Source organism: Panicum virgatum, chromosome 9K (assembly GCF_016808335.1).
Source record: "Panicum virgatum strain AP13 chromosome 9K, P.virgatum_v5, whole genome shotgun sequence".
NCBI lineage: Eukaryota > Viridiplantae > Streptophyta > Magnoliopsida > Poales > Poaceae > Panicum > Panicum virgatum.
This window is the reverse complement of record NC_053144.1, coordinates 26,241,956-26,258,522: the sequence shown is the minus strand read 5'-3', so window position 1 is coordinate 26,258,522 and position 16,567 is coordinate 26,241,956. Positions and strand designations below refer to the sequence as shown.

Below are 16,567 nucleotides of genomic sequence, written 5' to 3'. Positions count from 1 at the left end.
GAACCTGATGCAGGAGGCCGGGATGTTGATAGCGCTAATGCTTCTGCCAGGGGCTATGACTTGCTGAGCAAAGTTGCTAATGACAGTCTTCAGAGAACTGAGAATCTGGTCAGTCAGTTGTTCTGCATTTAAATTTTTACTACCTTCCCCAAACAGATTTTGCTTTTCTGCATGACTTATCTGGATCTCTGAAGAAGGCATATTCTTCTCTCGGATTAATGAGTTCTGATCCAATAAGTCTTCATTGTCAGCTAGCATTTCAATCATATCTGCTGCAGGTGGAATCAGGCCATCCTGTTCAATCTCCATGTTGTTATTATCCTGTTCACTATCCATTTGAGTGTTGTTCATCGCTGGGCACCCACAATTAACCTGCTCATCTTGTGTTACAGGGTCTTCTGAATTCTGCACCAATGGGACTTCTTGTTCAGCAATATTTCCAGTTGGGGGTACAAAGGCTGCCTGATTGGAATTTCTTGTCAGTGAGACAGTGGTTATTTTATTTAATCATTATTCATTACAACCTTGTTCATGAATAGTATGCCTGCATAGACTAGCAAGTTTTTTTATTTCAGTTTGATACTCAATGTTTTTGACTTGAAACTGACATTTCTGTAATACTGATGAAGACAAGCGATTTGAATCCCTTAACTGTGCACATTTTAATTGAATCTTTATTCGCATTTCAAGATTCTGGAGGTTCTATATCTTTAAATGGCAATTGATTTTGTGGCTGAACAGTTGTGTGGGTTAACTTGATTTGTGGTACCAAATGTTGCCTAGTATACTACAGTAGTGTTATAGTGTGAATTGCTCGCGTCCCCTGTGGCATTTTTTATATCAAGTGGTGAAGTATGCTAGTTAGCACACTGAACTTTAATAACAGGTATTGTTGCATTAACAACGAACTCAGTACAAGTACATTTCTGGTATTTCTCTACCAACTCCAATCCAGTGATGTATGCTACAACATTGTTGTGCCAAATTGATTTATTGTTTAATTCGTATCACTAGCGCTTGCAAGGTTCCAGTAGAAATTCTTCGTATAGTAGCAATATTAGTAGAATATACTAAACTTCTATTCTTTTTTCCAGGCACACAAACGGTAAATCAAGTCTGCTTTCTCTGAAACAGAAGTACCAAATCTGTAATGGGTGCTTCCTTCTCTATCTGGTGCAAGGGTGCTTGCTGATAAAATTGGTACAAGGGGTTTGTTTGATGACAAAGGTATATTTATTGATGTCACTTACTGCCCAGCTCACCCTTTCAATGCAATGTATCATCGTTATTAAGTGGCATATTTATGCATTAGTCTGTTATAGATGTTTTACTCATGGTTTCTAGTCCAGTATATCATTTCTTTAGGCAATACTCATTTAGTTATGCATTAAATCCTTATCTACAACTTCGTTAAGCAAAGAAAGATGTTAATAAAGCTACTCCAACTGATAGATCATTCACAGTGAGACGTCCTAGCTCAGGGAAATCTCAATGAGCATAATATACGCCAAAACCATACACAACCATGGTGATTAGATCATCTTCTGATGATTTGGCTGCTATTATTTGTAATCTATCATTAATGGCTCATTGTAATATAGTGCTACTTGAGTGATCTAGAGCAATATATCATTTCTGCAGACAATAAGGTCACTTTTATGGATATAGTGCTACTTGAGTGATCAATATAGTGCTACTTGAGTGATCATGCTGTTTTCTTTTTTTTAAAAAAAAAATGGTTCAAGCAAAGGAATATAACATTAACACCTTTGCACGGTGGAAAGGAGAAGTCTCAAAGTATAAAAAGACTCTTGAAAACGAAGTTTCTTGAATTGCTAGACCATTCTAGCTCTTGGAAATCTCAATGAGCATGATGCACACCATGAAATCATTCACAGCCGTGGTGATTAAAGCACCTTTGAGTGATCTGACTGCTATTATTTGCAATCTGCCATTGGAGGCTTGACGTGTTATAATGCCACTTGAGTAATTTGCATGCACCACCATCCAGTTAATTTTGTTCCCAACGGAACCACCGTGGTTTAAAGATTCCAGGGAGATATATACAAGGTTCTTTAAAAGGGTATGTGTTTGTTTGATTGTAACTACGGGATGATTGTGAATGAGTTATGACAAATTGAGTGACCTACTGAACTTGATGCACAGAGTTAATTATATCAACTGCATGAGTACAATTTAGCCTTCCTTTGCACATAAAAGCTCTACCAATCTGTAATCATGGTGAAACGTTAACCGGCATCTGTCAAATTAAACCTTGTATGATTCTAGACAGTATTTTTGTGTTATGCATGACACTGAATCAGTTTTGCCATCTGTCCTTCACTACTTTGTTCAGTTGTTGTCTTGTTAGGTTGGCTGGAAACACTCTGCAGCCATCGGGATAGTGCCAATGGTTGACCTGGATTCACAACAGTAAAAAGCTGCGAAGGGTTGTCAGTGTGGATTCAGGGGCAGACGTGCACGTCAGAAAAAAGTTCTTCGATGTTTGTGTGTGTAGATTATAGATGCATGGGCAGGATTCTATCTGTCCCAGAAAGAACAAAATGCATGCTTCCATTGCCCTACAGTTGATAGGATATAATGGATGTGCCGTGTATCTTGTCTCGGTCATCCAGCGGGTTTATTAGATTTGATGGTGTTCCAGAATTCCTTAAGATACGTATATGGCGCAACAGCATGTTTGGTTCAAGGGGTAGGTTTGTGACATGGATGTGCATGTGCAATTAGATTTTGACTCTAAGGGCTGTTTCTTTTTTTACCATGATCCTTTGTGAATCCTGCAAACCAAAAGGAGTCCAACAATTTCACCTAGCTTTGATGGCTGATGGTGTGTTTTTTTCCCTTCCCTTTTTGGCTTGAGTAAAGTTTATGAATGCACCATCTTATTCTGGCTCCAAACCTCCCTTTCAGAGGAACAGGACGCCAGAATAGGTAGTGTTCCATGAAAGATTAGTTGAGAGGAACCACTCATTTCTCTCTGTTCTAAGCACAAATTTCCTATTGGACGCTAGGCTGCTATGCTGTAAGCATGGCTTTGGTTTCCAAAGGCAAATTAACAGAAAGCAAGTGCGCGCCTTCTCTTGGATTCTGATTCGGGAGTCATTTCGATCCAAAAGGTATTGATGTGCCCGTTACGTTGCCTCTCCTGGACTGGAGTGGCGAGATGTTCTCCGGCTACACGTACCAGCAGAAGCTCTCAGGTTTTCAGTTTACTCCGGCTAAATTTGCTTTGATCTTTGGTACATGCTCACATCTTTTGAAAATACAGAGTAGGAGATGGTAGAACCTTTTTTTTCCTTGGGAAAAAAGTTATTGTCATTGTTAGACAAAATACAGAGTTAAGAGTAATACTATCGTTCTCAATCCATGTCACCACGCACTGTTCTGGACTTTGATTAGCCTTATCCTTTTTTGGCAGACCCCAGCCAGAGATGATGCTGCGTGCATGTCGACGATCATAGCAAACAAGTACACAGGTAGTCTCCTGGCGACAGTGCCTGCCGCTGCCTGTGGGCGTCTCTGCCGCATGCATTGCAAACTCGAAGGTGGTGATCAATCAAGGGTACGGTGTGCTCCTGATATCACTTACGACATTGCGCGTGCATCGGTATTCGGGCTCCATCAGACGGATGGTAGCCACTTTACTCATCAGACGGGTGATGCTTGGAGGCGATTGATTGTGTCTTGTGCACACGCCGAGTTGTTGAAAGGTTTTCCAGCATCCTATATATTCTCTCCCCATTCACGGATGATAGTCTTATTTCAAAATTTGAGATTTTCACAATCGATAGTCTTATTTGAGCCCACCTGCCGATTGCCTCTCGGGGCCAACACGAGTTAATTGCGTACAATTAATTAAATTGTGAATTGGAGGGAGTAGATAGCACTCACCCGGCCAGGCCAGCAGCATTACCGTGACGACCTGAGGCTGTAACGAACATGGCACTATTTATACCATTTCGAGTGATTTTGGTGATTGAATGACAACGCAATCAATGAGTAATGGTTTTGTTAAGTGAACATTTTTAGATCCCAGGGATGAAGTAAAAAGGCCATACAAAGCAAAACACGAAGAAATAACTCAAAGAAACGCTAAATTGGACGAATTTTACTGAAATCAGTAGCACCGGAAGAACCGATGCCCATAGCATCGGTGCATCCGATGGTTGTCGGAAGATCCGACGCCCTGGTGTTGGTGCAGGACTGAGCGCCTCTGGAGATCAAGTGAAGAAAGAAGTGAAGCACCGGTTGAACTGACGGCTTCAAGATAGACACCAGTGCATTCAACGTACCATGTTCCAGAGACGATGTCAAGCGAGCAGGAGCGAAGTCTTCAGCACCGGTTGAACCGGTGGTGCGTCGGAGCAAGGCGTGGTGCAATGACGTCAGCAAGGGCAACGGCTACATGAAGATCAAGAGGCACCGGTTGAACCGACACTAAGTCATCGGTTAAACCGGTGGTTGCCAACTCAGCTGCAGAAGTGTCAGAGCTACCAACGGCTACTTCAGAGCGCAGAGTGACCGGAAGAACCGACGCCCTATGCATCGGAAGTTCCGATGCCTACGCAGAAACTGGCTAACGGTTAGTAACGGCTAGTTCGACTTGGAGGCCTATAAATATGATCTCCCCCGGCCATTTGAGTTTGCTGGAGTTGCTGAACATCCCACACACACCCAAAAACATCTCCAAGCCATCCAAGAGCATAAAGATCAAATCCTTAGTCCTTAGCACAAGCTTTGTGAGTGTTAGTGCAAGGTTAGCTCTTGAGTGAGTGATCAAGCAAGGTTTAGATCCTTGTGCTGTGGTTCTAGAGTGAACCATCCTTGTATCTTGGTGCGCCGGCCTTCTTGGAGCCTTGGTGGCTTGCCGGCAAGTCTACGATCCTCCGGCTTGGTGTGGAGCGGCGTTGACGACTTTGTGCAGGGGACGGAGACCCCTCCTTCGTGGGCAATCTCCCTTAGTGAAGATCGGGATCAAGGTGACCGTGATTGTGTTCACGGAAAAGATTTGATTGCCGGGAAGCGTTACTCTTAGTGAGTGCTTCAACAACGTAAACGTAGGGGCGCCTTTGTGGCAAACCGAACCACGGGATAAATCCTCGTGTCGAGAGTTCGCTTCCTCTCATCCCTCCCTTTAAGTTTCCGCATTTCATATTGCAACTTGTGTGTCTTTACTTTTTTAGTGTAGTATCTTGCTTGGATTGGCTATAGGTTGCAAAACTTTTTTGGGATGAGGGTTTCACACTAAGCTGAACCGTAGTTGCACATCTAGATAGTTTGTTTTAGTTTAAATTTTGTGCAAACTAGTTGGAGTCATAGGTTAAAGTTTTAATTGTGCCTAATTCACCCTCTCCTCCTCTTAGGCTAGAGCACCCGATCGCTTTCAGAGGCACACTCCCCACTCATTACATTAGGCCAAGAACACAAGCAATGAATTATGAACACCAACACAAAGGGCATGCAAGATCTGAGCATGTGCCACATCATTCAATTCGGCGTGCCGATGCTGCATGCCACTGCATATATGCATGCCCATGAGATCGGATTCATCCCCAGCTATACACAGACATTGCTTGGCCTAGCTAGCTAGCTGATTGCCTTGGCCCCCTTTGCACGCAGATTAAGTTCGCTGATCGATCGGTATGCTTTTCGATCGGTTGGTTGCTGTTCGATCGTGCCATGGATGCATGGCTAGCTTTAGGGTTCTTGCTAGGAGCTAGCTAAGGAGGAAGCGGGCATGGCTGCATGCTAGCTAGCTGCTGCTGTATATCTAGGGCTCTACGAAGACGACGACATGGGTGATCCATCCATCGAATGGAGAATCAAGTGTCATGTCCCTCCTCGCTTTGCATGCATTGCTTTTCTCCGACTACTTGGATCGATCCTGGCGGGCCCCATGCATGCAAGGGGTGATGGCGATGTACACGCCACGCACCGACCTCTCACGCTTTTTGTCAACGCCCGGTAGACGACGTACGGAACCATAGATTTTTTTATGACGCCCTAAAATAAGATGCATGTCACCAGGCTTTTAAAACTTTGGCCCATTATGTGGGAAAGAAGGTGTATATTTTTATTTGATCGGACTCACGAAAAACAGTAATGGTGATAGATTTATCACAACTCTACAAATGATTTTAATTTCTCAGATTGCCGGCGGGACCTGACATAGGTGAAGGAACCACATTTCCACATGTATTCTTTTTTTTTTTTGAGAAACATAGTGCAACGACGTAAACACTCATAGACATGCGTGCATACTCAACCCTATAAATACACGTACACAATTCGGGCAGCTCTAAGAGACTGAGCTGGCAGATTCTCGAGATATGTCAACGGGAATGTCACCTACCACTACCCGGGCGGGCGGGTTCTATCATAAGGAATATTACCAGCGCGTTGAGCTACGCTCAGTTTGCTCACATGCGGTTTCTTAAGAGAAGTGCTTATAAAAATGGGTAGTCAGTGATCTGCGAAATCATTTTTTTAGTAGCATATATACGGTTGGAAGAAGCAACAATGAAAACATATATGTGTGGAGAATGGAGATGTATCCATATCTCGGGAAGCTTCTTAATTGATATATAGGATATATAGGGTTTGTCTATATGTCTATATAAGTAATACTCCCTCCGTCGCAGTCCAACAAAACAAGTCATTCTAGAATTCAAAATTTATTCAAAAAAATAAGTCATTTTACGCTATTTAGAAGCTATATATGCATGCAAGAATTACTTACTGCTAAATATGGGTAATAAATTAGGAGCAAACATGGTCATTTTAATTATCTACTTATTAATTTGTCCTAGAATTTCTAAAATAACTTGTATTTTAGGATAGGGAGTACATAGGTAATGTAAATGTAAATTATTGACTTGTATTTCTTAATCAGCGCCGCTAGCGCCCGTACGTCCGATGAGAAATTTCCTATCGCTTAATCGGCACCACTAGCACCCATACGTCCGATCGGAAATTTCTCATCCGACGCTCCGTTGCAACACTGTAAATACACGCTTGGAACATAAAAGTTAATATTTGCAACATCAGAAGCATGTAACATCAAACACATATGGGATGCGAAGAGTAAAATTCCGGCTGCAACATCATAACGTTGTTTCATACAACATCAAAATAAGACTACTTCAAACATCTCGAATCAACCCAGGGCAACATTCAAATCATTCTACTGCAACGAGCCTCACCGCTGCCCGGATCTCCCACCGCCTGCGGCCTGGAGCTCGCCGGCGGCGGCCGAAGCTCGCGGGCTGGCCTCGTGCGCCACCACCCCGGATCTCCCGCGGCCGTCCTCGCGTGCCGCTCCCTATGCTGGGCTTGCCGCCGCGGTTTGGGGCGGGCAGCAGCCAGGAACAGGCGGAGGGCGACCGGCCATGGCCGCAGCGGAACAGGGCACGGGTGAGCCGCCACCGGCGGGGAGCTGCGTGGGAGTCAGGGTTTATCTTTCCGTCGGAAAGCGCTTTCCCGCCTGAGTCCGGGAACGGGAAACCGGCCGGTTCCCGGTGAAAACCGCCAGAAACCGGACGGGATGGCACTTCAAATTCAAAAATTGGGAAACCGGTTTTCCCGACTGGTAACCGGTGTTTTCTGACCGGGAAACCGGTCACAGCGACTGGGAATTCAAGAAAAACAGGTGCAGTGAAGCCAAATTTTACAAAGAAATGACTCCATTTGAACAATTGACATGTCGTAAGATATTTTGAAGACATATATAATGTTTTAATGTATATAATGGACATAGCATTGCATAGTTAGTATGAACAATGAAAATTTTGGCAGCATTTCAGTGCAAATTGAATACATGACATGGCACAAACATATATAAGATACATATATACATGTCGCACACATATATAGACATGTCACAGCATATGTTTTACACATATAGCGCCTTACAAATACAAGTCATATAGCACCGTTGAATTTGACCGAAAAATGTCGTCGGCTGCGGTGAAAATAAAATTTTTTAGCAGCATCTCCCCCTAATTTTGTAAAAAGCATTGCACAAAATATACATCGAGCAATTGTATATCATTGACACAGAGATAATGTATATAAATAGAAGTTCATACACACTAGTTCATACAAATCATCAAATACTATAACCAAAGTCCATGCTCCATAGTACACATTATTCCGCATGATACATACAAATAACATGATGTGTATTTGATGATTTGTATGGACTATGGATATGAAGTTTGGATGGACTATTGTTGTGATTTATGGACTACTCATGCGAACACAACATTTATATGTATATGAACTTCTATTTATATGTTTATCTCCCTGTCAATGATACATAAATGCTTGATATATACTTTGTGCAATGCTATTTAAAAAATTACGGGGAAATGTTGCCAAAATTTTTAATTTTCCCCTCGGCCGACGGCATTTCCCGGTCAAAATCAACGGAAACCGCCCGGGAAACGACGATTCCCGCTCGGGATGCAGTGGTTACCGTTCATACAAATTTTTTAAAAAATTTTAAATTTGGGCGAAATTTTTCAGGAAATTCTGGCGGTTTCCAATCCCGGATAGTTCCGGGAACGGAAAATTTTTCCGGTTTCCGGCGGATACCGGACGGGAAGTGAAACCCTGGCGGGAGTAGGCTGGCGGGGCCTGGCGGGAGGTCAAGCGCTGCCGGCTGGAGCAAGCGGTGGCGGTCGCGCGGAGCAAGCGTGGAGCTGCGCAGGTGCGGTGCAAGCGTCCGATCTCTCGGCGGAGGAGCATGCAAGCGCAGCCGTGGGGCGAGCAGGCCGGCAGGAGCAGGCGTCCGATCTCTCGGACATCCTGTTCATAGCATTTCCAGTTTCTTAACGTATCAGGTGCAAACCAACCACTCCGTGTAAACTATGAAAACTTCAATCTGACTTATTATATCAACATCCAAGGGGTACGGAGAATTGAATAATTTTACAATCTAGACCCGCCCTTGAATTGGATAATCACACTTTTACAAATCACCTCTCCCACCTCTCTGCGCCCCTCCCATCCCCCTCTTAATTTTGAACCAAAGTTTGGTGGGGAGGAGCTGGTGATCGGGACTCCTGTGCTACTACGTATGTAACAGATTCTGAGGGTGGGACTCTAGTACATACCACACCATACGCTCGTCGATGTCTACCGCCAAGCCAACACACACTCACTTCTTTCCACGCAGCTTTAGCATGAATGAGTTACGTAGCGAACACTGTATTATTTCTCGTGGAAAGACGTTCACAGTTTGCAAGGCTGGCACTAGTGTTCATGGGCTCATGGCTAAAGCAGAGACTCCTCGTTGAGGCGGCGCTTTTTGCTCCAGCGTCTGAGATGAGATGGTCTTTGTTGATTTCTCTTCCTTCCATCAGATCAACCTGTACGTCCAACAAAGATCCCAAAGTGGTGCACCAGAGAGAGAGAGAGATTTAGAGAGAGAGAGAGAGAGAGATTTAGAGAGAGAGAGAGAGAGAGAGAGAGAGAGAGAGAGAGAGAGATAGAGAGATTGCAGCTCTCGCAAAGATTTTCGATCACAGGAATAGGTTCGATGATCATCCAGTCGTGGCAGTGAGGATAGACTCTTGTGTTCCCAAGAGGGCCTTGTGTCGCAGAAGGTGCATCTGCTGTTGATTTCTGCAGTGTGTTGGTCATCCGGAATAGATAATGCCAAGAAATTTGACGTCAGTAAACAATGGATTTTAGAAATTTACGTCTGAGGGGGTGTTTAGTTAGTGAAATTTTTTTGGATCAAAGGTCACATCGATTGTTTGACCAGATGTCGGGAGGGCTTTTCGGACACTAATTAAAAAACTAATTTCAGAACTCACTTGGAAACCACGAGACGAATCTTTTGAGGCCTTTGACCGCGTCATTAGCACATGCGGGTTACTGTAGCACTTATGGCTAATCATGCACTAATTAGGCTTAAAAGATTCGTCTCGTCATGTACATCCAAACTGTGTAATTAGTTTTGTTATTTAATTACATTTAGTGCTTCATACATGTGTTTAAAGGGGAGGTGAAAAATTTTGGGTGAAAATTTTTGGGAACTAAACGGCCCCTGAATTTGATTTCGCATCAAGATTAAAAATAGGACGGTTCCACATTTGCACTAGTACAATACACTATCAAACTCTCAAGTTGAACAGATAATCTGCCCTCAAAAAAATGAACAGATAATCTGAAATGTCTGAAATGAAAAAGCCAGAGGGGGGCACCGGAGAGTGGCAACAAGAAACTAGGCTGTCCCTGAACTATGTTCTGCTGGAACCAGACAGCAGTGTTTTTTTTCTCATACCAAATTAGCAACAGCCACTAGCACCAGCCAACCAGCAGTACTTTTCTCTCACAACAAATCAGCACAGCCACAGCCAACCGAACAAAGTGTGAATGTTCCACAGCAACACACAGTGCCTCTGCACATTTCTCAAGACTTAAAGATGCAGTGTCATAGGTAGCCTTTTTCATCAGCTCACTGATCACACATTGCCCCTGCCACTGTCAACGCATGATGGCCACGCATTACTTGCACACAACCTTTTCCTCCATGCAGGGAAACGAAATGATTTGAGAACATTGCAGGCATTCATGACCCCCCTTTCTTTTACTGCTTTCAAAACACAAGCAAAAAATATATTGTACCACTACGAATAAACTGATTATGGCCAAAGTATACAGATGTAGAGAAGAAGGGGAAAACGGAATATTTCAAAATTCACCTGGCCTTCAAATTGAAGGGCCAGTGCTATGCTATCTATCTGCTCATCATCATTTGAGCATTTCTCTCGATGTGTCTATCAGAGGCTAACACTAGATGGAGAACTGCAAAAGATCATCCAGAGGCTCATCAGATTTCTCATTTCACCACAGAGGCAGCTTTTATACATGGACTGGGTATGTACCTTGACAGCAACCTGAACATTCAGAAAATTGCAATGCTGAAAGTTCGAGATTTGCTTTTTCTCAACTCAAGGCAAGTGACTACATTAACAAGCTTCTATAACCATGAGAAGCGAATGCAGAGCACCGATCAATCAATAGGAGAAACTTAGACCAGATTACTCCTGCATGTCTATCAACTCTGTCCTCAATTCTTGGCAAAGATAACTGGCATCGCAGCGAGGGGCGGTTCAGTTGAAGCATGTAGCTCAAGCTGAGAGTCGCGCTAGCTGTCCATTTCAAAAGAAATTGAGATCAGTATATCCATAAGGATTGATGTCAGTGTACCCATACGAGTATGGCAGTAATTCTTCTATGTCCAACTGGGAGCTCCAAGAACTCATCTTCTGAATTCGGCTGTGATTGATCGATTCCACTTCTGCACTGAACATACTGTAGACAGGTCTGTGGTCCGAGAAGCGAGACTCTCCCCGAACATATGAGAGTTGGCTAAGGCCCCTTCCATACCACAAAATGCGATCACACCTGCATAAAAAGAGATTACTCAGCTTCTATAACTGTACAAAATATGAAAAAATTCTGTCAAGTTTTACTGTAATTACATACCATGCTGGAGTTCTCTTCTTCTCCTTTTGGTTCATGTCATCTCCAGCGTATTTGTCAGAATTGTTGGAGTACTTGTAGGTTGGTGGGAAGTATATCCTCCCCTCATTCCAGCCAGGAAACACACGACCACCTCTTTGCTCACTCCTCAGCTGAAAGCACAAAAGTTTCACACTACCTCATCAGTATTGTTCTTGCCTTTAATTTTGCCGAACTATCGACACCTTGTAACATCAAAGAATTAAAAGAATGACAAGAGATAAAGCATTGGTTGCCAATGTCACAAGAAATCTACTGTTGGAAAGAATTTTGCTACTTTTTCTGTTACTCGCGATCAGAAGATATGCGTGGAAGTACATTGTGTGTCCACAAAGTTGATGCTAAGCTCTCACCTGATCTTTTTCCAGCAGTGCTTTCCAGTTACGCATCTCGACAAGCGCCTTCACTGATCGATAGGAAAGTGCGATGCGATAATTGAGATCCCCAAGCCAGATTATCCGGCTACGAGAAAATGCACAGACAAAGGATGCCATTAGGACATTACACAAGACATGCAACTGAAAATTGCTGCATTACTCAGAATAAGGCGTCTGCTTACTCATGCTCCAAGATTGTTTCCGGGCACCTCTCATACTGCCCATAAACCCTCGGGAACCTGGTCTTCCTCAGAATCTCCATTACATCGGAGTTCCTGCGGTGCTCATCGCCATCTTTCTGACCTGATGTTAGATGACTGCAGACGAAGCAAAAGCTTGTTTGGTGCAATAACATGCTAATGGAAATTGAACCCTGAAAAACACACCAAAAACCCTCTCATTGGATTCCAAATCGATCAGAACCAAACCAACTCTCTTTCTCTGATTGCACATGTAACATTGTTGCACATTAGTCGGTATAGAGTATAACTCACCTTATTTCCAAGATAGCCCATTAATCCTCTCCCAACACAGGACACCTTCAGATTCCTTATGTCGTTCTTCATCTCTTTCCGAGCCCAAATCATCAGGAACAATCCAACCATCTGCTTGCTTGCAACCAGGCAGTACCTGGTCATCAAAATTGACAAATAAAAATCAAATGAATTTCGAGAAATGAAAACCGCATTTGTTTCTCATGATTTTAAAATAACTACTTTTTTTCAGATAATACTACATAGAACTGCATTTTTTCCAGTTAAGAAGACGACATTGTACCTAGCAGGACCGCGAGCTGCCGACCCATTATTGTATTCTTCCGTGGGCGGAGGAGCGTTGCCGTATGCGTGCGACATTGGAGAGAACGTGGTGCTCGGCGACCCGGCGCCGCCGCCGCCGTCGTCCTCGTCGTCGGACTGGGCGCCGCCGCCCCACCGGCAGTTGGCCTCGTAGTCGCTGGGCCTGCTGCCGTACATGACGCGGTCGTTGACGCTGTACCGCCGCTCGAGCCTGGCCGGGCCGGGGCCGGGGCCGGCGAGGATGTCGCCGTCCGCCCGCAGGCTCCGGCTGAGCCCGGCCTGGAACGACCGCCGGTGGAAGAAGGACGGGTTGTTCTGCCTCGACCCCTCGAAGTCGGCGTCCATCTCCGCCACCGGGTACGGCGCCGGCGACGGCGTCTGCAGGCTCCCGCTGCCGCCGCCGCCGCTACTCCCCGGCAGGCTGTTCAGAGTCCGCCTGACCAGCGACACCCACTTCCTCGCCGGGCCGTTGTCCTCGGCGCCGAGGACGTTGCCGGCGTTCAACGGGACGATCTCTTGGAACCTGCGTGCCGCCACCGCAATGGCAATCAGTTCAGCCGCCGATCAATCAGGCTAACCAACCGCAATGGCGTACCCGAGGACGTAGATGTCGGCCGGCGGCGAGGTGCGGAGCCAGTCGTCGAGGCTGAGGGAGCCCGGCGGCGCGTGGCCACCGACATTCCATGTCGCGGCGAAGATCCTGTAGTCCAGCATGACGGTGGCCTCGGCGGCGTCGAGGTCGATCTTGCTGCGCCGCGACCGCTCGTGGCTCCTCCGCGACGGCCTCTCTGGATCGAGAATTCCATGGCGTTGGGCAATGCGAGTCAGGAATCACGATTCGATCGGCAGCAGAGATGAATTCCTCACCTGTCCTGCTCTTCTTGGCGCCGCAGGAGGAGTCCCTCCTGGTGAAGCCGCCATCCATCCAGTCATCATCTCCTCCACCTGCGGCAAGAACAAATATTCAATTTGAAAAAAAAGGAAATCCAAGAGAAGGCTGCCTCAACAACGTTCGATTGCAAAAACAGAGAATGATTAAAGAACAGAAAACATGCACCGGAAAGCTGAGGCCTTTGACGGTTTGACTAGCAGCAGCTGCAGAGGAGGAGGAGGAGGAGAACAGGACAAAGGGCATGAGGAACAGTGTGGGTGGAAGGAACAAAAGAGTGATCTTCCAGTGGCAGACAGAGGAAGAAGAGATGGAAGCACCGGAAGTCAGTGGTGAGTCCCACAAGGCAGAGACGCCCAGAGAGAGGCAAAGCACAGGCTTGCAGCTACCGGACTCACCTGACCTCCCAGTCCCCGCAGCCACGGCATCGGCGTGGAAGTCATGGGACTTGCCCCTGATGTTGAACCACTTCCTCACGAGGCTCTTGGACCACGACAGCTGCAAAAATGGAGGATTGAACGCAGCAAGAAGATGAGCAGCAGCAGCAGCAGCAAGGAGAAGAAGGTCAGGTCAGGTAAACAGCAAGGTTCAGAGAATCGCAAGAGAGTGGCGGGCGCTAGCTGCACCTTGCTCATCTTGCTGTTGCCGCCGCCGCCGCCGCCATCCCTCATTGTTCCCCTTCCTCAGGGAGGGAGGAGCCAGCCACTCATGCAGCCAGGCAAGGCGACGGCTGTGTGCTTGACCTGTCTCTTGTCAATGCAGGGGATGGGGCAGGCCAGGTGAGGCTAAGGTTAAGGTAGGAGCCAGCAGGGGGGTGGCGCAGGCGGTAGAGACAAGCGGGCCACTGTTTGTCTTTCCGTGCACAGAGATTGCGATGTGATGGGAAAGCGAGAGGGTTGCAAGAAGGCTGCAAGGATTGTTCTGGTGGTTCTGGGCAGGCAGATGAATGAATGAATTTGTTAATTGGATCGGAGGAGGAGGAAGGAGGAGGAGGAGGACGTGGGGAGGAAGGAAGACGACGGGGTCAGTCAGGGTCACGCGGCCTGGACTGGAATGGCTGGCCTCTGAAGCAAAGGGAGAAAGGAGGGAGGCGCCCAGCCAAATGGCGGTACTGATGCTACTCCTGCTGTCTCCTACTTCTAGGAGGTAAAGAGACGCCTACTAGCATTTTCTTGCAGAGACTGACAGAGAGTGAGAGTAAAGCTAGAGAGAGAGTGACAGAGTGTGTGTGTGTCCATCTCTCTCTCGTTCAAAAGTTTAAACGTTTAGACACCTGATTAATTAGCCGTCAAATGCTGCACAATTGATCGTTCAGGAACAGCCGTCGATCGATTCAGATTAGTTGCTCAGCTGATGAGTGATGATGACACACGCGGTCAATGCCGGAGTAGTCAAAACCTGAAACAGCCGTGCTGTTAATTTTGTTTGGCCGAGCTCGGCAAGTCCGGCCAACAGCTGCGGGCACGGGGGTGAGGTAAAGCTGTTGAATTGCCGGCATTGACTGGCGGGCGGGATCGGTGGGTAAATAAGGACAATGGCCCGCACCTTCGTTCATTCACTGCCTTCTTCGAGTCTGGGGGTAAATAAGGGGCGGAATTGGTGCGTCACAAGCACAAACTTCTCTGCCAACACCAGGCCTTGTTTGAAGGCATTTCCCTCGGAACACGGCTGACGTTTGATGTAAATTGTTGTGACCTTGCCGTGTTCCAAATAGACCCTGAAGTATGCTATATATACCGCAAAAAAAAGGTAAAACCTTTACCTATTTTTTCTGGCCCTGTTTAGTTTTCAAAAAAATTCCTACAATACCGTCATATCGATTTTTTGGACACGTGCATGGAGTATTAAATGCAATTGATAAAATAACTAATTACATAATATAACTGTTTCATACAAGATGAATCATTTAAGCCTACTTAGTCCATGATTGAATATTAATTGTCAAATAACAACGAGATATGCTACAGTACTAAAATCCAAAAAAAATCGCGAGCTAAACACAGCCTCAATCAAAAGTATGTAATTTTGAACGAGCAGTTATGCTGGCGTCAGGAATTGCCTTTAGATATCAAAATACGCCAATGCTAACAAGAACCCGTTAGAGATGAACCGACTACTTGTAGAAGAAGGTTTTCATAGATAGCAGTTAAAGACTTACTACGTGATATGTTAACTTGCACACGTCATGTTGACTAAGCATGCAGCAGGTGCGCTACTAGAAAAACTTTTCATGCGCAAGCGGCCAAACGGCTCTGTAGAAAAAGCAAGACACTAAATAAAAGATGGAGGCAAACAAACAAGTCCTCTACCGCCGGCTAACCGAAACAAAACAACGACAAGATGACGTTATTGGAAAAAAGGGCCGACGACACTCTTCATGAGACTTGCTCATAGACCCGTTGGACGAACGAAGCTTGACTGGCACCCTGTCGAAAAGGCACCCTTTGGGTTCTTTCTGTTTTAGATGCTCAAGCTCAACTCTGCGTAAATAGTTACCCATCGAATAAATGCTCCAATTCAGCAACTTTCTTGTACCTAGTGCTTTCTAAATCCTCCTCAAACTAAGAGCATCTCCAAGAATTTTTAATATTTTCTCCCTAAAAGTTGTTGTTTGCCAACTCACTAAATAAGTATAGGAAGGCAAAAAAGAGTCTATCTTCAATAGTTTCCTATTTTTCTCCGAAAAATGAGAAGTTGTGGCCCCACAAAGATAATTCCATGAGAAACTTTCATGGCTGGCGGACATGGTGTGACACCCTAGGTGTCTGTGCAGTAGAATTGCATTTATTTTATGCATCATGTGCTTATTTTGCTTGAAAAAGGATCTTATTGTAAAAATCTAAGGGTAGTTGTGTAAATATGTTTTAATGCAGGGTCCTTTCTATAACTTAATTTGAATAGGGAGAGCAAATATTGTTTTTGTGGAGGGTTTATTTGTAAAATTCAGT

General features: G+C 45.3%; 1 protein-coding gene and 1 long non-coding RNA gene across 3 annotated transcripts; one reads left to right on the top strand and one right to left on the bottom strand.

The window, feature by feature from the left end:
• Positions 1 to 485: 485 nt before the first annotated feature.
• LOC120651019 lies at positions 486 to 3,827 on the top strand. Its single transcript, XR_005665900.1, has 3 exons — positions 486 to 1,227; positions 2,372 to 3,221; positions 3,440 to 3,827. It is a non-coding gene; the product is annotated as an uncharacterized LOC120651019 (long non-coding RNA).
• Positions 3,828 to 10,595: 6,768 nt separating this feature from the next.
• Positions 10,596 to 14,708, bottom strand: LOC120651016 (type I inositol polyphosphate 5-phosphatase 4-like). Of its 2 annotated transcripts, XR_005665899.1 has the most exons (11): positions 14,246 to 14,708; positions 14,018 to 14,117; positions 13,598 to 13,675; positions 13,326 to 13,518; positions 12,711 to 13,253; positions 12,428 to 12,563; positions 12,116 to 12,306; positions 11,910 to 12,018; positions 11,521 to 11,669; positions 10,917 to 11,439; positions 10,596 to 10,836 (listed from the first exon to the last, which is right to left on the bottom strand). XR_005665899.1 is itself a non-coding variant. In XM_039928345.1 (10 exons), the coding sequence occupies exons 1-10, from the start codon at positions 14,288 to 14,290 to the stop codon at positions 11,193 to 11,195; spliced, it is 1,791 nt and encodes a 596-aa protein (XP_039784279.1). In that variant the 5' UTR covers positions 14,291 to 14,708; the 3' UTR covers positions 10,596 to 11,192. The 2 variants fall into 2 exon arrangements, 1 of the variants encoding a protein (XP_039784279.1); XM_039928345.1 differs by having other exon boundaries at positions 10,596 to 11,439.
• Positions 14,709 to 16,567: the final 1,859 nt, after the last annotated feature.